Here is a 23,335-nt window from a genome sequence, read left to right as displayed (position 1 = left end):
TCTGAGAAAATCCGGGGGCATTTCCATTTTGAACATTTGAAGAATGAAATTTGCTGTGAAATTATTACATCAGATTTTGTGAATATTTTTGAGGATGTATCTGTTAATTTATCTCTTGATAGCTCTTGTTTTCTTAATGATTTTCATCTGATACCATCACTATAAGTGGTCATTTCTAGGAATCTAAAATGTGTGAATGCCATGCTATTTGATGATAAGCATGCCTCTTATGTCACTGTGTGGACTTTTCAAGAATGGTCATGGATAATGCTGATGGGCTGCAGGCAAAGGGGGCTGATGTAGTTCCCTTCTTATTGCAGGTTTCATAAGTGGGAGGATCACCCCGTTCAGTGAACCATCATATCCCACCACAAAAAATCAGATGCGATTCTAAACAATTCGTTTTCACAAAAAGGAGGATGAGGAGGCAGTCTGTGATTTGGTACAAATGGAGAGAAAATTATCATTTAAATAACCCTGATTGTGTAAATACAACACCTAAACATAGATTCATGTAGCCCAAGCAAATGCAACGAAATCAACACCAGCTGTGGGGCATAGAGCAAGGGTTTAGAACCATCCATGAAACCGAGCCACAGCAGAATAGGGACACACAGTGGGTAAAGATTAGGATTGACCGCGAGAATTTTATTTTTTTAAAGTAGCTGGAATACCCATTGTTTACTGGCTAATAGAGAAGATTTAAAATCACGATCTTTTATTAAACAAAATGACATTTGCAGCCTAAAGGAGACATAAGCTATGGCAGAAGATAGTATGGATGTATATATTGCTCACTTTGCTTCAGCGAGTAAATATGTTCCTGTTCGACATTCAGGAGGTTTAATCACTTGAACGTCTGCAAAGCTGCAAGGGTCTGTGCAATGACTATTTATTTATTTATTTATTTTTATTTATTTATTGAAGTTTTGTATAGCGCTGACTGGACCCTAGGGTATCAGAGCGCTTCACAGCAAATACAAATAAGCAACAAGGAAAGAGCGGACAGATAAACAAGAACAAGGCACGCAGGCCAGAGTAACGTCAGCATAACATCGACTAGAGCGCCCTGCGGGAATGGAGATCAGGAGCTTTACAGCCTGCTCTGGGTTCAGAGAGACAGCAGTCTTTCACAGTCAGGCGTGAGGTTCTCATTACGAACCAGAGTGCTCAAGGAGGCGGTCATTCGGATATGGGGGGGATGGAGTTCCAGATCCTGGGGGCATTACCCGCAAAGGATTTGTTTGAGGTTTTGTGTTTCTTTGATTTCTGAGGGATGAGTAGGAGCGTGTTGGAGCTTCTGAGGTTCCTGGACGGACCGGCCCTTTTGAGTTTGGTGGCCAGATATTCTGGTTTTCCTGTGTGCAGGGCTTTATGTGTGAGGCAAGCTGTACGGAAGCTGGCTGGTTAGTCTATCGGGAGCCACTTCAGTTCCTTGAGTGCCGGAGAGATGTGTTCATATTTCTTAGTTCCTGTGATCATTCTTGCTGCTGCGTTGAGGATGGTGGTAAGAGGTCCCAGGTGAGATTTGGCTCTTCCAGTCAGTCCTGCGATGCCATAGCCAATTCTGGAAAGCACCAGTGCCTGAGTGGCCTGTTTCAGAACTTTTGGGGGAAGGAAGGGTTTAATTTTGTAGAGAAGTTTCATGTTGAGGAACGCACCTTTAACTGTTTTTGAGATGTGTTTTTTCATGTCCAGTTTGGGGTCTAGAGTGATCACTAGGGATTTTGCGGAGTCCGTTGGTGCCAGAGAAACATTGTGGGCATTTAAGGCTTTGAGCCATTCCACTATTTGGGGGTTGTCATCATTATTCAAGATGAGTAGTACTTCCGTTTTTTCTTCATTCAGTTTGAGGTGGTTGGCTGAGAGTGTTGGACCTCCATGAGTGTACCGTTTAGTCTGTGAATGTCTGCAATCGATGTGGTTTCCAAATAGAGTTTGTGTCATCTGCGTAGAGGTGGAAGGGGATGTTGGAGTTCCTTAGAAGAGAGGTGAGGGGTTCCATGTAGATGTTGAAGAGTTGCGGTACTTAACATACTGGATTGAAAGGGGATAACCCCAGGAAGGAAATTATCGATATAGTGAATATCTTATCTCTCCAAGGAAGAAGGATAGAACCAAGAATACTTTAGATGTTCTTAAAGAATTGATCTTTAAGATCATATCTGATTGTGGAGCATTTCCCATCATAGAGTATTATTTTTGGGAGATTTTAATATTTCTTTGACTAATAGCAACCACAATAGTGCAATTTCCGAGGATGACTTCTCATGATGTGTCCAAGAATCCATTTTGAAGGCGAGTAGTGGGAGTAAGACTTTGGAGAAAAAATGTATAACTATGGGCCAGATTACGATGTCTGGCAGACTGCCATGAATGGACTGTCGGTGGTGGTTCATCCGACATCTGGTATCGCGGTCTGACTACCGCATTATGATGCGGGCAGTCGGAGGCAGTGAGGGGAGGGACTAATGCTTCCGATGGGCTCAGGAGCCTGTCGAATCATTGGTCAGAACATAATACACTGCAATAGGGACAGTGCATGCTCAGGCACCACAATAGAGATTACAATGTCCCTTTCCAACAGCCTTTGCAAGGCGATTTGACCGCTATTGAAAGGCTATCAGAAGGGGTCTTTGGCAGCCCCTAGCAGGGCCCCCATTACCCGTTTTCTGGGTCGCAGCACAAGCCTCAATGCAAAAAGGCATGTTTCCGACAGCCGTGTGGCGACTGCTGCCTACTTGTCGGGTGGTCCCAATCCTGAAACAATGTCAGTTGGATGCTCGTCCGACCGGCATCGTAATGAGGGGCTTTGTTACTGACCTGTGGACTGAGATACCCTAATGGAAGTACAATATCTGATGCCCCTGCAAATATTTCATTTAGAGGTAGTAAAAGGTCATCCCTTATAGACTGCGCTTTGATAAATGTTGAAGTTTGCACAACAGTATGATACATGCAGGTGATATTGCGACCTGATCGTGGTGCATTTCCGATCATAAAGCCCTTATTGGCATTTTTAAGAATGGCAGCTAAGTGCTAGAGTGTGATAACAAGGGTGATGAATCAACAGATCAAAATCTGTCCAGCTATGTATAAGAAGGGCAGCTAGATGGAGTTTAGACACCTACAAATGAGAATTATGAATTGAACTCACCCCAGCTTGATGGAGTTGCCAGCAGCATCCAATAGACTAGAAAAGCATAGGGTGATTGAGCTCTATAAGCAATTTACTTTCAGTATATGTCCTTTTTTGACTACCAATAAAAGCACCACTCCCTCCCATGATGACAAATTGTTTGGCAATTGGTTTGTCCATGAGTTTTGGGCAACGAGGAAAGAACTCACTAGTGTCTTTGCAAATCAATATAAATCTAGAGATCACAAGATTATGAAACTTAGATGATGGTATAAAGCATTAATAAGCGTTGAAAATGCAGGATGCAAAATAAAATATGAGAGGTTGTTAGGGAAGTGGCTATGGAAATGAATTCCTGGAAGTTTAAGTCAATAATTTCATGGGGTTTTACTGGGTGTAAAATGAATCGGGGTACATATATTGTGGCCCAGGAGTGGGTAAAGCACTTTATGAAACACTATGCTCCAGGTATAACTAAAACAAAATTCCCACAAACTACAAACAGGGACCATATGCTGCCCGCAGAGAATGACAGATGACAGCAGTTATTTCAACCTAGGAAGTAGAATGTGCTATTTCATGTTGTTTTCCCCCAGCACCTCAACGGTCCACATGAATTGTCTTACATCTTTATTTCCCAACTATGGTATTAAGAACCTTGCTCATGCCCTATTAGAACATTGGAATGTTGGGAGCTCCATTGCAGACAATGGAGTGCTCCCTGCTTCTACGGGCCGGTAAAGGCCCGCAGAGCAACATTCCAATGTTCTACAAAGGCTACTCAAAGCTCGAGGGGATTTATATCCCCTTGAGCTTCGAGAACCCTTTGTCTAATTTGTTAGAACATTCTGCCCTCTAGTGGCAGAATGTTCTAATAACCTTATAGCCCTTCGTAGCAGGGCTATACCGGCTATTAAAGTCCCGCTGTCTCGTTAAAGTCCCTCGCCTTCGGCTCGGGCGGTATAGCGCGCTGCGGCGGGCTATGAGGCTATATTATTGTACTGCAGGGCCTATTGCTCCACATTATATTACGCAACTGCTTCCTATGTAAGGGTTGCTTGGATTGTCACGGTCAAATATAAGAACAACGGAAAATTTGGCTGACTTGAATGAGCTTGAGGAGGGCTATTGGGGCTTCTTAATAAATTATTGCACTTTAACCTCGATGTAAGTCTTCTATTTTCTTCTAACAATTCTTGGATAAGATATTGATTGTAATTTAATTTTAAATTGATTGATTGTCATTGTTTTAGAACTGATTATTAATTAGAGCATTGCGTTATTTGTATTGTTGCAGTCATTGGTTGAGTGGTGCACCTTGGAACATTATTTTAAGAGGTACATTTTCTTGGTTTTAACTGTCTTTCTTTTTACTATGTATTTTGTTAAGGATTATGCTGATGGGGAGATGGATATACCCTGGCTGACCGCTGTTTACAAAAGTTTAATCAGTATGAACCATGGGCAGTTATTTCTAAACCCCTCAGACCCTGGTATTGTTAGTAAAAATGGCACATTTTGTTTCTGAGCAGCCCCTGAAAATTTGGGGTGGGGGGGTTTGTCAAGGGGGGCCGAGAAAAAAGGGGGGTCCCAAAACGCGTTTTTAACATTGAGTTTTCCATAGGGCGGTTGGACTCACTTTTAGCTCGAACGGCTGAATGGATTTACACGAAACTTGGCAAAATTGTAGATATGGTTTGCCTGACGTGCCTTTGCTATGTCTCAATATATGTGCTCCAGTGGATTTTGAGAAATTAACGTTTTAAAAAACAGATATATCTGTGACAGCGCTCCGGTTAGCGCTCCGGTTCGCGTACCTGACGAGTAACGGAACTTCGCGAAGCTGATTGGCTCTCTGGTGTCTGTCAACATTCTAAACAGTCCGGACCAGCCGCCATCTTGTCTCTCGGTAGGATCGAGAGACAAGAGGAGGAGAAAAACGAAGGGGGAATTTAATGAAAGGGGGCAGGGTAGACCCTCTCTTGACCCCCTAGGAATGATGTTGGGGTTATTAAAGGGTCCCGTGGGGCAAATAAAAAAAATTCGATTTTTAGCGGTAGAAGCGCTTCCCGGTACGCGAACCGGGTCGCTCACCGGTAGCGTAACCGGAGTTCGCCATTTTGTGTTTCGGTTGAATTTAATCACAAGATGGAGGAAAAACAATGTGGGAAATGGGTATAAGGGGGCACGGGAGACGTATCCTGACCCCCTAGCTTTTCTGAGGGTGTCTGAGGAGGCTCATATATGTTGGAATAAAAAAAAATTGAATTTTTCGCGCGGTTAGCTGCCGGTACGCGAACCGGGTAGCGAACCGGGAAGCGAACATAAGTGAAAATTAGTGAAAAAAGGTACATTCGAAATTTGGAAAGACTGATTATAGTTAAGGTAGCTCTGAAAAGAGCTTTTGTGTTCTGTGTAAGTTCTAGGTACTTATAAGTAGGTACCAATACACAGTCTTAAATTTTGTATGAAAACTCTGTTTCCCTCATCTGAGAAGTGCACACCATCTCCTCTGTAGATAATTTGCATGTAGTAACGCAAGTTATTGTTGTAGATGGCGCTTATTCCATGGTCTCTCATATAAGCTGAAACAGGCTTATTTACATGCTTCCTCGCTTTCTCAATTTGTGGACATAATTGATTGGACCACCTCCATTTCTGTCTTTGGCATATATTGGAATATACCAAGGCAGTTTGAGGGAAAAGTGCCATTAATTGCTCAAAGGTGTCCTTTAAGAGCATTTCCAGACCTACCCCAGTCAAAGTGCCCAAATCATTTCCTCCACAGTACACTATTATGAGGTCAGGGTTTGGCAAATGCAAAAAGGTTTTCACCAATGGTATCAATTGGTGACATCTCAATCCTCTTTGCCCAATCCATTTGATATCCACATTTTGAAAATTGAGGTTGTGTAAATTTCTGTTATCAGCATACCTGTGAGCCCAGTGGATATAGCTATGTCCAAGAATCCAGACAGAAAACATGGCGAGAGCAGGTTCTGCTGCAGTCAGATGAAGTGTGGGAATGAAATGGCAGTTGAAACAGTAGGAGTTTCTAAAGAAAAAAAACTGTGGAGTTTCAGTGCTAATGGTTCATTAGCAATGATTGGTGGATTTCCATTGCTGAAAACAGAAAGTTAGGGTGCATGGATGTGTTCTTTGAAAGATGTAATTTGAATGGTTAAGAAAAAATGATTTTTTGAAAGATTGCAGTGGATTAGCAGGTGTACTGAGAGTTCAGAGTTCATTTGAAACATTGTTGTGTGAACTTGTAAACATGAGAGGTCTGTCAGGAGGTAGTTGCTATGGAAAAAGGGCAGAAAGGGCAGAGGGGGGAAGGGTGTTGATTTGGAAAAAGTAAGGGAAGAGTTTTGATTGGCTGACATGAGAGATATGTGTGATGAATATCAGCATTTCTGTACCTTTCTTGGTTGCAGCCTCTGGAGTGCATACCTTTTGCTCTGCTAAAGAAAAATTGGTGTGTTTCTGAGACTGTTTTGAAATTCAAAAAGCATTTGCTAATTTGAGATATGGTTCCTTTATTTTAGAAAGAGACTAGTATGCTTTTTGGAGAAAATAAGAAAGCCAGCTGTGCATTTAAAATGATGTTTTGAGTCAAGTGTTTGCATTATGTTTTCCAAGAAGATTTTGCATTCTTTTACAAATTGTAATTGCAGATAATGTTAAGTATTAGTACTGACAAGGTGTGGTTGTACATAGGAGCTGTGCTGTGTTTTCAAATTGTGATCAGAAAATCGTTTTTAAGGAAAAGGAATGCTTTTTAAATTTATAACAATTTATTTACTTGCGATGTGACTCTTGCAATGCGTCTTTTTTGTGGAATAGATGCATGATGCATCTGTGCTGTTTATGCCCCATGGTGCTCCACAGTGTCAATGTCAAAAGCGATGCATAAGTAATGCAAGGGCCTTCTAAATACGCCTCCATGTGTGCTTGGCAATTTTAAGTCACTTCCTCCTGGTGCAAGGGCCTTGTAAATACGCCCCCATGTGTGCTTGGCCATTTTAAGTGACTTCCCCCTGGTGCAAGGGCCTTGTAAATACGCCCCATGTGTGCTTGGCCATTTCAGATCACTTCCTCCTGGTGGAAGGGCCTTGTTAATACGCACCCATGTGTGCTTGGCCATTTTAAGTCACCTTCCCCTGGTGCAAGCATTTGGTAAGTTGAGATATGGTTCCTTTATTTTAGAAAGAGACTAGTATGCTTTTTGGAGAAAATAAGGAAGCCAGCTGTGCATTTAAAAGGATGTTTTGTGTCAAGTGTTTGCATTATGTTTTCCAAAAAGCTTTTGCATTCTTTTACAAATTGTAATTGTAGATAATGTGAAGTATTAGTACTGACAAGGTGTACTTCTACATAGGAGCTGTGCTGTGTTTTCAAATTATGATCAGAAAATCGTTTTTAAGGAAAAGGAATGCTTTTTAAATTTATAAGAATTTATTTACTTGCGATGTGAGTCCTGCATTGCGTCGCTTTTGTTGAATAGATGCATGATGCATCTGTACTGTTTTTGCCCCATGGTGCTCCACATTGTAAATGTTAAAAACGATGCATAAGTCGTGTAAGGGCCTTGTAAATACTCTCCTATGTGTGTGCATGGCCATTTTAAGTCACTTACCCCTGGTGCAAGGGCCTTCTAAATATGCCCTCATGTGTGCTTGGCATTTTTAAATCACTTATCCCTGGTGCAAGTTCCTTGTAAATACGCCGTCATGTGTGCTTGCACATTTCAAATCACTTCCCCCTGGTGCAAGGGCCTTGTAAATACGCCCCCATGTGTGCTCGGCCATTTCAAGTCACTTCCCCCTGGCGCAAGAGCCTTGTAAATATGTCCCCATGTGTGCTTGGCCATTTTAAGTGACTTCCCCCTGGTGCAAGGGCCTTGTAAATACGCCCCCATGTGTGCTTGGCCATTTCAAGTCACTTCCCCCTGGTGCAAGGGCCTTGTAAATACGCCCTCATGTGTACTTGGCCATTTTAAGTCACTTCCCCCTGGTGCAAGGGCCTTGTAAATACGCCCCCAAGTGTGCTTGGCAATTTTATGTGACTTCCCCCTGGTGCTAGGTTTTCAAATTATGATCAGAAAATCGTTTTTAAGGAAAAGGAATGCTTTTTAAATTTATAAGAATTTATTTATTTGCCATGTGACTCCTGCAGTGCTTCGCTTTTGTTGAATAGATGCATGATGCATCTGTGCTGTTTATGCCCCATGGTGCTCCACAGTGTCAATGTCAAAAGCGATGCATAAGTGGTGCAAGGGCCTTGTAAATACACCCTCATGTGTGCTTGGCCATTTTAAGTCACTTCCCCCTGGTGCAAGGGCCTTGTAAATACGGCCCCATGTGTGCTTGGCAATTTTATGTGACTTCCCCCTGGTGCTGTGTTTTCAAATTATGATCAGAAAATCGCTTTTAAGGAAAAGGAATGCTTTTTAAATTTATAAGAATTTATTTACTTGCGATGTGACTCCTGCATTGCGTCGCTTTTGTTGAATAGATGCATGATACATCTGTGCTGTTTATGCCCCATGGTGCTCCACAGTGTCAATGTCAAAAGCGATGCATAAGTGGTGCAAGGGCCTTCTAAATACGCCTCCATGTGTGCTTGGCCATTTCAAGTCACTTTCCCCTGGTGCAAGGGCCTTGTAAATACGTCCTCATGTGTGCTTGGCAATTTTAAGTCACTTCCCCCTGGTGCAAGGGCCTTGTAAATACGCCCCCATGTGTGCTTGGCCATTTCAAGTCACTTCCCCCTGGTGCAAGGGCCTTGTAAATACGTCCTCATGTGTGCTTGGTAATTTTAAGTCACTTCCTCCTGATGCAAGGGTTAAGTAAATATGCCTTCATGTGTGCTTGGCAATTTTAAGTCAATAACAATAACATGAACAATGTCTGTTCTGGAACAATCTCTAAATAGAAATAGAGTCTCGAAATTAGTTGAGATTAACATATAACAGAGCACAGGTCATATGTTGAAGCATTCCATTCCATTTCTATTTTCTACCATCAAGTATGTTGCAAAATCCTTCCATTCAATTGTTTGCTTACTGTTATTGATTTACTGTTTGATAATAGTATTTAATAACATTTTTTAATACATTTTCCACAGATTCAACTCAAGATATTCTTAAAAATTTAAACATGCCCTCAAGGCAAAGAAAAAAAAAAGAAGCAAAGCGACTTACACCGCACCTTGATAAAAATGGAGATAATGTACCTTTGCAGCAGTCCTCTAGAATTAAAAGTTGTGAAGTCACCAAAAAAATTCCGGGTAAGACAACAAAATCTTTTTTAAGAAACATTTGCCGACGAAAAAGTATCATTAGAGAACATGTTTTAGTTCAGAAGAAGAGAGCCAATTTAAACGGGAAGTAAAGGTCCCTCAAAAATGTAACTGCTAGAGCAGGAGATAACTCTGTGCATGGTAGTAGAAGGAAAAATCTGTTTAGAGACATTCGTAGACGAATGTTCCGCAACAGGATAATTGGCAATTTGTTAAAAAAATTTAAGAAAGGTCAACAGAAAGTGGCTTTTTATAAGAGAAAGAAAAATGTAGAGAAAATTATTGAACAGGCTTTCGAAATTAAGCGAAAGTTGTTTATTTTGGTAATAAATAGAATTAGGAAACTAAACAAGGTAATTTATGATTTCAAATCAAATAGTAGATGGAAGAGAGTAGTTAATCGTACTAATTTTTGTGAAGTTTTCTCAGGAGAATGGATGCATAGTTCAAGTTGTGAGGCATTTTTCAATGAGGAGAGTTACTTCCAGGACAATGATTTGGTGCATGCAGTTGACACCAGTGGTCGAGCATATGAGGTAAAAGATGGTTGTCCGGTTGAAAAAGAAAAACTTGTGTCTGCAGATGCAGAAGCGGTGTTAGGTGATGAGGTTTTAGAGAGACGTCCTAAGGGACCAGTGTACACCTGGAAGTGTAGTTCTATTTGCAGTGTGCGACAGGATTCCATCAATTTGCTTTGTGATTTTGTACAGACATTTAATAAGAAAAGTTTAAAACAAAAAAGAAAGTTGTTGCAAGAATTAGATCCTTGCAGAGTGAGACAAGTGACAGGTTTGCGTGGTCATTCACTGGCTTGTCTTTCCAGGAGAGTATGCCAGAGTGTTTTTCATCATTTCAGGATGCTAGCAGTGCATCATAATAAAGTGAGGAAATTAGTTAGAATGTTGTATTATGCTAACAATTAAGCACTGCTCTTTTGCATGGTTCTGAAGTAGATGTGAAGAATATTTGTGAAGAAATTGAGTTCTGTTACTTTGCTGGTGAAGAGAACAATGTTGAAATTGACCCAGTAGAAGAAGGTAATGTGGAACAGAGTGTACTGATTTCTAATATAGATAAGTTTCACAAGGAAATTTTCAACTTTCAGGTGAAATCAAGTGAGAGGCCTAATTTCACTTGTGTGTATTGTCGACGGACTTATTATAAGAATCAGACTAAGTTAGTGGATTTATATGCAAAAAGTGAAATGGAAAACAATAGTGAATGGAAGGATTTTGCCACACACTTGATGGTAGAAAATCGTTTTGATTTGGAATCGGACCAACGTATGTGTACTTATTGTTTAAAGAAATTAAACCAAAACCGGATGCCTGCTAGAGCGGTTCATAATAATCTGGAATTGGTTGACATTGCTTCTGAATTGAAGGATTTAAATACTTATGAATCTATTTTGATTCAAAGTGTCCATCCCTTTCAGGCTATTGTATGAATGGAGTCAAAGACAGGGAAATTGCCTCCATCAGATTTACAGAGAGGATTAAAGGGAAGAGTTGTTTATTTGCCTTTAGATATGAAGAAAAACATTAATACAATTGGAGTAGAGAAAGTGGAAGAGGAACCTTTAGTTATCCTAGTTAATGGGGTTCCGACAAAGAGTAAGAAAATCTGGCAAGATTTAGTGGATGTTAGGAAAGTCAAAAAGGCAACATTGTATTTGATTAAAAAAAATGAGTACTACAAGAATGTATGTGCTGCAGAAGAGGAAGTAAGTGAAGAAGAGGACAGCGAATTGTGTGCTGGGCAAATTGAGAAAGTAGAAGCTTCTAAAAATGAAGAAATATATGAACATTATAGTGTTCATCCTTTGCATTCCAAGGAAGTCATGGGGACTGCTATTGAGTTCTTTCAAATGAAACAAGCCAAAGGGAGTCAGATTAGTGTTTGGGAGAAAAGTTTGGAAGCTCGGTGTTTTCCACAGTTATTTCCCACAGGTCGAGGAGGACGATATGATGAGCGACCTGATCAAATTCCTGCTTCAGAATACCGGACTTTAAGATTGTATGCAGAAGATCCTAGGTTTCGTCAATGCATACCCTATTTATTTCATCTACTGTTTGAAAGTGATCTGTCTGGACTGTATTATGCAGTGAACCACATCTTGAAAAGTGGTGTACAACTGCGAAATATCTCGGCAAGGGACTTTATGGATAAAGTCAATGTGCAAGACAGTATTTTGGATTCTCACCTGATTAATCTCATAGCATGTCAGCGTGGTACTAATGATTATTGGTATCGTCGTCATGGTGACTTAAAATGTATGCTGAGGAACTTAGGAACTCCTTGGTTCCTCACTCTGAGCTGTGCTGAGTATGGCTGGGAAGACTTACTTGAATTTCTACGAGAGGCAAATGGAAACATTGAAAATATTGAATTCAAGACACCCGGAGAACTGTGCTCTTTGGATCCAGTGAATGTATGCAGGTACTTCAATCATAGATTTGAAGCTATGATGTCTTTCATCACGAACAAGAAAAATCCACCTCTTGGAGAGGTGTTGGATTTCTTCTGGAGAAAGGAGTATCAAGCAAGAGGTGCTCCTCATATACATATGCTGCTATGGATCAAAGATGCACCCAAATTTGGAACAGATCCGGATGACTTAGTGATGAGTTTCATAGAACAGTATTCTACATGTGCTGTTCCAAAGACAAAGGAAGATAAAAGTCTAAGAGAACAAGTTTTACGGTTTCAAAGCCATCGTTGTGGAAAGTATTGTCGTCGTAAATTCAGAAACAAGGACAAGTACTACACCAAATGTCGTTTTGCATTTCCACGATCGGTGATATCTAAAGGAAGAGTGAACAATTTGATGTCTTCGCTGCGACATAATGTGACGAGGAAATCACCCAAAAACACATACAATTTGAAAAGAAACGAAGAGTCTAAGTACATTAACGACTACAACCCAGTGATTTTGTCCATGTGGAATGCTAACATGGATATACAGTTTGTGGCTGACAACTGTATGGCTGTGGCTCGGTATGTGACGTCTTACATCACAAAAAAAGAAAAGACAGAACTGAAGGATATGTGGGAGGATATTTTCCATGAAAAGAGCCTCAGCAAGAAGTTGGACAGTTTCAGTCTGAAGATGTTGTCGCATCGAGAAATCGGAGCTTACGAATGTTCTGACCGGTTATCTTCAGCAAGTCTCTATGCCAAATCTAGGAGTATCATTTGGGCGAGTCTTGGTCTTGCTGCAACGCGTAATCGAGTTCTGAAACCTGTACGGGAAATTGAGTATTTGGCGGAGAAGGAGCCAAGCAGTACAGATATTTTGAAGACCAACATGTTGGATACATATTATCCAAATAGAAGCAGTCACCTGGAGAATGTATGTCTGTATGAGGTTCTACAAAATTACATTTTCAAGAGGAACATCAAAGAAGATATTGATAAAGGAGTGTATGCTGTAATTGGAAGTGAGGGATGTCTGGTCAAGCAAAGAAAATGTCAATTGGTAAATCATCGAAAATTGAATTGCGAATCTCCAGAAAGAAAAGAGTTTTTCTATTTAGCTCTTTTGCAACTTTTCAAGCCTTGGCGTGCAGAAGAGGAACTGCTTGGAGATTTCCTCTGTTACGAAGACTCTTTCAATGCAGCCAAGGAGTCCATAGAATGTCCTGTTTTTCCAAAATATCTAGAAATGTTGAATGCAGAAATCGAGCAGGAAGCAACAATTGCAGCTGAGATTGCTATAGACAGTTCTCAGGACAGTCAGAGTTCTGTTTCATTGAGTCAGGATCCACTAGGAGAACCAGTTATCGAAAATGAAGCTGCCACTGCCATGATTGAAGTGGAAAGAGCCATGGCACATGCTCAGGAGGATGCGGTTATCTTAGAAGATTTGGAAAGACAACTCAACGTTGAGCAGAGGAAAATATATGACGAAGTTACCAAACAAATTGAGCATGGATTAAGTCATGAGAAGAAAGAGTGCTCATGTACGTCGTTGAAGCCTGTCCGACTGTACGTGAGTGGAGAAGCAGGAACTGGAAAAAGTTTCCTCATTAAAGCAATTTCATGTAATTTGCAGAAAAGGACTGAGTCATCGCTGTCTTGTGTTGTCACCGCTCCAACTGGTCTGGCAGCACATAATATTAAAGGTATTATTTTGCATCGGCTACTGATGCTGCCAGTGGAGCATGATAACAAATTACAATACCACAAGTTATCGGGAGATGCTTGTTGTGAAGTATCTAGAGTCCTGAAGAAGATGAAACTTCTTATCATTGACGAAGTAAGCATGGTTTCCAATGTCATGCTTGCCTTTGTGCATTTGAGAATGCAGGAAGTTCTTAAAACAGAGTATGATGCGTTATTTGGTGGCAAACACATCATTGTTTTCGGTGATCTTCTGCAGCTGACACCAGTGAAAGGACAACCAGTGTTTAAACTGCTTACGCATGAAAATACCAGGAAGTGCCTAGGGAGCATTGGCAACGTTAACATATGGTTAAACTTCATTTATGCTGAGCTGCGTGAAAATATGCGTCAGGCGACGGATGAAGATTACAAGAATATTCTACAAGATGTTAGAATTGGGAAAGTGACCGAGCGTGGGAAAGAAGCTTTACATGCACGATTACTATCAAATTTGTATCCAGAAGAAGAAGTTCTGCCAGAGGATATTTTTCAGAAAATTACTGAGAAGAAATCTGGAATATGTTTGATGCCAACTCTTGCAGAATGTTCCATCTTCAACAACAAAATGTTGAATTTAGAAAACCAAGAGATTGTGAAACTGGAAGCTATTGACAGAATAGAGCATATGGGAGCAACAATTATTTTGTCTGAGAATTTGAAATCTAAATTGGATTCATTAGAGAAGACTATATCTAAAACTGCTGGTTTTGAAAAGACTCTGAATGTGTGCTTAAATTGCCGTATCATTTTGAGAAGGAATTTACATGTTGAAAGAGGTCTGGTAAATGGATCAATGGGTAATGTTGTTGATTTTGAGAAATACGGAAGTAAAGATGGAATAGAATTTTTTTAAATTAAATTTGATGGCATTGAGGAAGTACAGCTAATTGGTCGTTGCACAGCTAGGTTTTTGCTTGTAAAAGACTTATATGTTCGCCGTAAGCAGTTTCCTGTTTGCTTGGCATATGCAGTGACAATCCATAAATCGCAAGGTTTAGTAGACACTGCTTTGGTGAATATTGGCAGTTCTGTGTTCAAGGAGGGTATGGCTTATGTAGCATTGTCACGAGTCAGAACTTTATCGGGATTGTACTTGATTGACTGTGATGCCACAAACATTTGTGCGGATCTAGATTGTGTTAAGGAATACAATAGGTTAAGAAGAGAGTATGCGCCACATTTGCCTCAATATCCTTTGTTTGAGAAACGTGTGGTAGGCCTGAAACGAAGAAATATCAGTAATAGTAGGGAGGTTGTAGCAAAAAGACCAAAAGTCGATGAACTGAAAATTGTAAGCAGAAAGAAAATGAATTCTGTTGAAGATGTTGTTGATTTTCAATTTGAAAATAGTTCTGGTGTCAACTGCTATGCTAATGTAGTGGTTAATGTTGTCTTTTCACTAGACACTTTAAAAGAACAGATTGTGATCAATTCGGAACAAAGTTTATGCTGTTTGTTGAATTCTGTGTTAGAGAAATGTAGCGCTGATAGAACAAGAGTAGAAAGTGTGTCTGAAATTCGTAATCTGTTAGACAAATGTTTAGGTCAAACGCAATTCTCTCAAAATATTCAGCAGGATTGTCAGGAGTTTTTAATGTATATGCTTGATGTATTGCAAGATGAAGGTGTAGATGTAGATTATCTGTTTGGCCTTTCTTATCAATGGCAGAATGATTGCGAGAATTGTAGGCTATCAAGTACTACCAGTGTAGACTCAGAAAGATTTATATATTTAACTTTGCCTGACAGTAAATCAGTATCCTTCAATAAGCTAGTAAAAGCAGCCGATCAAAACATGGAGTGTAGCCAATGTAAGTCTGCAATGCTGTCCACGTTAATTATAAGAAGTTATGGCCAGTATGTCATTTTAATGTTCCAACGATGTAGGTCTGATGGAACTAAATTGACAACTTTAATTAAAAATTTTGTGGCTTCGCAGTTGTCAATATCAGGAAGGACTTTTGTAACTACAGCAATTATATATCATGACGGTCCTTCAACAACTTCAGGACATTACACAGCTTATTTAAAATCTGGAAACGGCTGGTCATTCTGCAATGATTCTGTTTTAACTTTCAAAAAAAGATTGCCTTTTCACCTTCAAAATTCTTACCTGGTGTTCTTACAACCAAAATTTTAGGGAAGGAATCTCGGGATTTGTTCAGAGGAATTTCAAGAGGTTCTAATTGTTCCTACTCTATATGGCCTTGTGGATAAGTGTAGTACAGAGCGAAAACTCTTTGTGTTTATAAGCTAATTCAAGCAGCAGATCAAAAGAAGGAGTAGAGGTGATGTAAGTCTGTAATGCTGTCTACATTATTTATAGAAACTTATCGGTGAAATATCATTTTACAATTCCAACTATATAAACCGGATGTAAATAAGTTGTCAAGTCTAATAAAAAATGTTTTGGGTGCACAGTCGTCGATTTCAGGAAGAACATTTGTAACTGCAGCTATTATATGACATGATGGTCCTTTAACAACTTCACGATATTACACAGCTTATTCGAAATTTTAAAAAGGCTGGTCTTTCGGCAATGATTAGAATTTGACTATGAAGCAATGTTGCTTTTTGACTTGTTTTCAAAAGTGAGAATTTAGGGTAGGTAACTGGATTATAATGATTCTAGGTGTTGTTGTAATTTAGTGTGCTGTTTTAAATTGCTTTGTATGTCTCATTTTTCTTAAAACGATAGAGCTTATCTTTCAGAAAGTGGCAGGCAGAAAATAATAACAGCACAACAGAGTATAAGCTGTTCATAGGACATCCTTTGACGTCATGGAAAGTAAGTTACTTTTGAGGAGTTCTGATTTCTGATTGATAATATTATATGGGTTTTTTAAACACAATCATTTTGATTGTGGTTTTTTTTCCCCGCTGTTATATGATGAATACCTTCAACTCACTGTTTTCAGTGAAATTTGATATATTCTGAGAACAGCAAAAATAAACCATTTTATATGTATAATTAATTATGTACTTTCAATTGTGATTTTTGATATGTACTCATCTTGTCTCATGCTCACTCATCTTTTACTACTTTCTATCAATTTTAAAATTTTTGTTCTCTCATTCATAGATTGAAAGTATAAAAATAACACGTGACTAAGTTAACGATAATTATAAGGTAAGTGTTTAGTACTCATTCTGTTACATCTCTTTTACATTTAACTTTTATTAGTTCCACTGCTTCATTTCTTTAACCCTCAGTTTTCTGCCTTTGCTACTTCCCTCATTCCTTTTTCTATTACTTTTTTTTACTCTACTCTTTCCACTCCTGTTCTCAGTCCCTCTTTAAACAGTATCTCTGTGTTACTCCCTCTAACTGTCTTTCTTTTAACATTACTCTCAGTTTACTTACTCTTCTTTTAAAAAAAAATAAATAAATTGAGTTCGCTACAGGTTCGCGTACCGGCGCGCGAACCGGGAAGCGAACCAAAAGAAATAGAGGTTGTCAGAGTGCTAAACATTCTAGCAAATTCTTATAAAGGGGAGGTAGTTCTGAAAAGAACTTTTTTTTTATAATTTTTGTTGTTTTATATTTTTTTTATTATTTTTCTGAACATTTTTTTTTGTATTTTTTAAACGGTTTTATATTTTTTTTGTTTTTTTTGATGGGGGGGGAGAAATAAAAATGATTCATTATGAAGGGCTCAACAGGAGCAACAAAAAAAAAGATAATTTATTTTCTGGGACGTTTTGTACATTTGTGATTATCAATTGCTTTATAAATTAAATTTATGCTGCTCTCTCTGAAGCAAATAAGTTGTCCACAAAAAATGCATACATGCTTCACATTGCCGAATTTCATTTGGATATTTGGGACCATCTCCCTCGCCTCTGGTCCCGTCACTGCCTCTTCATTGGTGGATGTACTGGCCACAGGTCGGGGATTATCCACTAGATCACGTACTTGAGCAGCACTGTAATTTATTGGGTGCCACCTTTCCATATGGCGATGCATGGTATAATTACCATAACTGTATTTCTTCTCTGTTCCTCTGGACAGTTCATTTTTACAAATCAGGCAGGTAACATACTGGGCATTTACCTTTTTTTGATGTGGGGGAAATGAAAAAAATTGCCAAATAACATTTTCTTTAACATGGGACCTCCTTGGCTCTTCAGGTAAAAACCTCCCTGCCCCTTGCTCCTCTTCCTCTTCTTCCTCTTCTTCCTCCTCTTGTTGTAGGATGACCTGAGGAGGTGGTCCTCTCTTCCTAGGAGGTTGTGGTGGTGGTGGGGGTCCACCTGCTGCAGCAATCAATGAAGCCATTTCTATGGTATTCAAAAAAAGGTCTTTCTCTCATAAAAATGAAAGTCAGAGTGAGGAAAAAAGGTGGGGCTTTCATCATTTGGGAAAAAAAATGTTCTAAACCAATGAAAAGTGTTATTTTTAGGTCATATGACCAAGCCTTCCATCATTAGGAAACCAAAAGTAAAATGAACCAATGAAAAGTTTTATAAACAAGTCACATGACCTGTTATGCTTACGTTACGCGCTCCGCGCCGCGCCCCGGATCGCTTCCGGGGCGCTGCGCTTCGCACCTAGGTTCGCGTTCCGGAGCGCTTCCGGGTGCACTAACGCGGCGCGTCATAAGACGCATTACGCGGTAACGTGATACGCCGCGCTTAAGCGAAGCGTCACGATGTTGCTTTCTAACGCGATAGTTGTGCTAACGGAACGTTTACCGGTTCGCGGACCGGGTCGCGGAACAAAATGAAGCTAACGGGAAGCTGCCCGGTTCGCGGACCGACAGCGAAACAAAAAAGATAAATAAAAAAAAAATATTACAAAAATATAAAATATATTTTTGAATTAGAATAAGAATACATTTTACAGCTTTTGATATTTGCTATTCAAAAACCATTGAAATTCACTGAAAAAACCATAGGTTATAGACCATATATAGTTAGGAATTAGCATTTACAAAACCATAAAAATTCACTGAATAAACCATAGGTTATAGACCATATATAGTTAGGGATTAGCATTTACAAAACCTTATTTTACTCGCACAAAACCATTGAAATTCGCATATATAGTTAGTTGCACTAACTATATATTGCGCACCCGCAATCCACTGCTAATGATGTCACATATTAGATCATTCATGACATGGTCAGTGACATCACTGATGACATCACTGATGACATCTCAAATGACATCGCTGATGACATCACTGATGACAACATCCAGTGACTGTATGTTTCTGTAAAGTTAAAATATGTCTTACATATTGAAAAATGAGTGGATGTATAAGTGTCTGGATGAAGGATTTAGTAGGTGCATGACTGACTGTATGAGTGAGTGATTAAATGTGTCTCACTGAGTGCATGGGTTAGTGACTAAACTGTCTTAATTTGTGCATCATTATGTCTGTTGTTCTGTAAACTGCTGCATGTGTTAATCAGTAGCTATATGAGTAACTATATGGGTTATTGATTGGTTGCCCAAATATTTGTATGGGAGACTGAGTATGTGTGTGGGTGGCTGGGAGGTGAATGACTCTGTGCATAGATGTGTGAGCAGTTGATTCACTAGATGTATGGGTTCAAAAGTGCAGGTGGAAACAGCTGTATGGGCAGTTGACTGTGTGCATGAGTGTATTGGTGAGTGAATGGATATCTCAGTGCTACATGTGAAAGTAAGTACATATGTAAAAACACAGTACATGTGAGACTTGACATATATAAATAACTGTGCATAAGAGCCAGTGAATGTGTGAGTGGCTGTATGGATCATTGTAAACTTGTATCAGTGCTTGTATAAGAGAGTAAATATGTGTTAGAATATGTTTGAATAAGTAAGGTGTGTATAACTGTATAGTTTAGGAAATTGAGGTGTGATTGATTCTTTGCATGACTAACTAGGTGTGTGAGTAACTCCATGGATAAGTGACAGTCTGTGAGTGTCTGTTTACACTGAGTGTATGTAAGGTTATATTAGAGTCTGAAGAAGTTCAACGTATTATCACATGAATGATATCATCAGTGATGTAATCAGTAATGTCAAATGAGATGTCATAAGTGATGTCATCAGTGATGTCATTTGAGATGTCATCAGTGATGTCACTGACCATGTCATGAATGATGTAATATGTGACATCATTAGCAGTGGATTGCGGGTGCGCGATATATAGTTAGTTCAACTAACTATATATGCGAATTTCAATGGTTTTGTGCGAGTAAAATAAGGTTTTGTAAATGCTAATCCCTAACTATATATGGTCTATAACCTATGGTTTTTTCAGTGAATTTTTATGGTTTTGTAAATGCTAATTCCTAACTATATATGGCCTATAACCTATGGTTGTTTCAGTGAATATATATATATATATATATATATATATATATATATATATATATATATATATATATATATATATATATATATATACATAATATTGCTATTTAGTATAATACTTTCTAGATGATATTTTTTTGTTTACACTGTAACATTTAGACACTAAAATGGTATCATTTAGACACTAAAATGTAAGTGGTTGTAACCCATTGATTTTAATGGTGTGTACTATGGCTAGCAAACTCATCCTATGAATCAGAGCATGAAACTGACTCCTTCCTACTCAAAATTCCCTAAGAGTGATCAGAAAGCCCACACTGTCTTGTTTGTTGAGTTCTGTTCTCCTTAATCTGAGTGTTGCATTAAAAACAATAATAGGACTTTATTCTGCAGTTGCCATTCTGTACAAGGCTGAGACATCCTTGACTTAACTTGCAGTATGGCATGATCCTATGTACCAGAAAGCTCTCATATGCTCCAAGTATGTCATGGGACCTGCTGCCAACACAAAGACAGACCAGGAAAATATTTGTGCAAATCCAGTCCTATTGTCAGACTACTGTGAGATATCCTCTAACATCCTTTTATTTCATATCCTAATGACAGAATACCTTGCAAAAACACAGATTATTTACTGGGATATGAAATAATGCAACTGCAATTTGAAGCACTATCTAAAACATAAGTTATAATGATATATATATGGCCAGGCCAGCAAATAAGAGAGCTTTCGATGAACTTCCCACAACTTCCCACAATTTCAATAGTATTCCATTCTTTGCTCGAATCGCTGCAGTTGGGCTGATTCTGGACCCTTACAATGATTGAGGCCTGGATCAATGCTAAGCACTTGTGAAACTCAGAAAAAAACAAATATCTAGCAGAGACTTAACTTAACTTCCTATTTTTCCTATAATGCCAAAATCATGGCTAGCTGACCTTATTGCAAACTTTACAAAGCTAGTTGAATATGCAGTAAGATACAGGTTTAAGATAAAACAGTACATTTTGGACCAAGGAAACAGTGACTGAAAGGGTTAATCGGAGGATTGTTGGTCACTATCTATCTGAGAGGTGGACTAATCTATAATACAATGCCGGTAGGGTGAAGAGAGAATGCCTTACATTTAATACATTGATCTAGTTCAACATTTATCAGATAGACAGGATAGAATTAGCTTTACCTTAATTCTTTCTTAATTTCAGAGAAAGAGGTGTAATTTGTAGTCAAGACAGAGCAAAGGACACACTAAATAGCACTTACAACACACTTCTGCATTCAGATTCTGCATTTTATTATCAACAGACAATCTACCTGGAGAACTCAAGATGAGTACCAAGGAGGACGCCAAAGAAAGCTGAAACATATCTGTGGCCACTGATGTTCCCTTTCAATGGGATGTGGCCTTTAAGTTTCTTGAAGACTGTTCATTCGGGGACGGACGCGTGTGATTTGCATATTTTGGATCATTGCCTAAAATAACACAGTCAAGCTAAAAAATCAGATGAAATAGAAGAGAAGTGTGGCTCACTGGTTAGAGGAGGCAGACCTGGAAGCAGAGGTCAGCCCAGGACCAGGGTTCAATTCCCGGCTCAGCGGGGTCTTGAGTCCTAAAATGTCCATGGACTCGACAATTCTCGCTCTGGTGCCTACTTGAATCGGGGTTCACACTCTGCGACTCTGGGCAATAGCTTGCTTAATCTCCACAAAGGCCCCTCGCGGCGGGATGCCTGGCTTTCACCTTGTGGATACCCTGCCGGGGTTATCTCACAGGGGAATACCAGGACAGGTTCCCTAACCAAGCGCTTAGAAACCGCTTGGTGATTTGAGCTATATAAATTCCTGTACATTTACATTTACATTTACAATATATTCAGAGCAATTACAAGTGGTTCAGATTAATTCTAAAATTATGATTTATCAGGTTTTTTTTCTTTAACCATGTTTGCTACATGGCCAGCATGACCAGCATGCCTCACTCCACAGTACCTAATAATGCATTCTGAATAAGAGTTCTTACCAGGACAGTGTGTTTGTAAGCTCGATGGATGACGATGTTGTAGTTAAACACTTCCACTTCTACTTGCTTTACCCACAATGCTAGTGATGTGTCACGGTCCTCATTTTTGGCAGTAACTGTAAACTTGGGAACGGAGTCGGCTCTGATCCCAACCACTGTAGTGCAGAGGATGATGGAGCAGCTGCTCTGGAAATCAAAAGGGAACCCATCAAATGTGAGGTAATGGCCATACCCTGACACAATGCAGGAGGCATCTGTCCGCGGCTGGCAGTAGTACAAACCAACTTCCTCCATGCAGTATTCATCGTCCTTGCATACGGTGTTCTCGCAGTAGACATTGTTGTCAGTGCCATTGCAGAAGCACAAGGATTGACAATCCTGATCTACCCAAAAGGTGGCATTGGTCAAAACCTGACGTCCCCCATAATTACAGCCACACTCTGTTCTCGGGATGCACTTTGTGCCATGGAGTGCGAACCCTTCATCGCACTGGCAACCCTCTGCACAGGTGTCCACACACAAAGGTCCTGATGCCAAGGTTTCACAGGTCTCGGAACATGTGATGCATTCCTCAAAGTGACTGTTTTGAGGACAGAGAAGAGCTGAAAGGAAGAAAACAACTAGTCAAGTAACTGGAACATTTTTAAGTTTTGTCATTTATTGCTGAGTGAAGATTGATGACTTTAGAAATATAGAAACAAGTTTTGCTGTTCTACTACAAAACTGAATTCTAAATATCATTCTTCTATAATAGTGTGTCTAGAATATCAACTACTGCAATATCCTGAAATAAGTATATGTAAGTTAATGTGGATTTACTATTCTTAACCCCATATCTATGTAGGTCTTTATTCCTTATGAAAGTGCATCTGCTTGTCATCTAGAACACATCTATCAAAAATAAACCACTGAAAATATGGTTTTCCCTAAATAGAGTAGGTGATCGGCCTGTTTGAACGGAGGTGAGACCTCCTTCAACCCAGAGAGCTCAACAGACCACCTGCGTAGGTATGTGATCCCCCTTAATCCTCTCAGAGAAAGGAATAAATCAATTTCCTTGAACAGAATGGAAAGTGGACACACCCAAAGTTGCTTCAGGTAGTGGGGCAAGGATGTCATCCATAGAGAAATATATTTTCTCAAATGAGAAATAATGGATGGGAAAAATAAAACTGCACACATAAGGAAGCATTGGCACATGTGCCGTAGTATAATGTGGAACAATTATGCATGAGGATATGAGTCTGCATGGCTGTAATTCAGAGATCACATAAGTTCTCCAGAGCATGCCTGGTAACCATTGGCTATTGAAGGTTTCCAGCCATGCTTGGGGAAACCTTTGTCAAGTCCACAGACTCAATAACTTGCACCCATGAGAGGGTGTAAACCTACAGGAGT

General features: G+C 39.5%; 1 protein-coding gene across 1 annotated transcript in view; it reads right to left on the bottom strand.

Annotated features, from left to right (window-relative positions):
• Nucleotides 1-23,335, bottom strand: part of TECTA (tectorin alpha) — a 293,627-nt gene that overhangs the window by 191,559 nt on the left and 78,733 nt on the right. Inside the window, exon 9 of the mRNA XM_086954233.1 lies at nucleotides 21,938-22,539. Within this exon, the coding sequence (XP_086810359.1) occupies nucleotides 21,938-22,539 (602 nt within the window). The remainder of the gene's footprint in view (nucleotides 1-21,937; nucleotides 22,540-23,335) is intronic.

Source organism: Lissotriton vulgaris, chromosome 2_1 (genome assembly GCF_964263255.1).
Source record: "Lissotriton vulgaris chromosome 2_1, aLisVul1.2, whole genome shotgun sequence".
Taxonomy (NCBI): domain Eukaryota; kingdom Metazoa; phylum Chordata; class Amphibia; order Caudata; family Salamandridae; genus Lissotriton; species Lissotriton vulgaris.
This window is presented reverse-complemented; position numbering and strand designations above follow the sequence as displayed.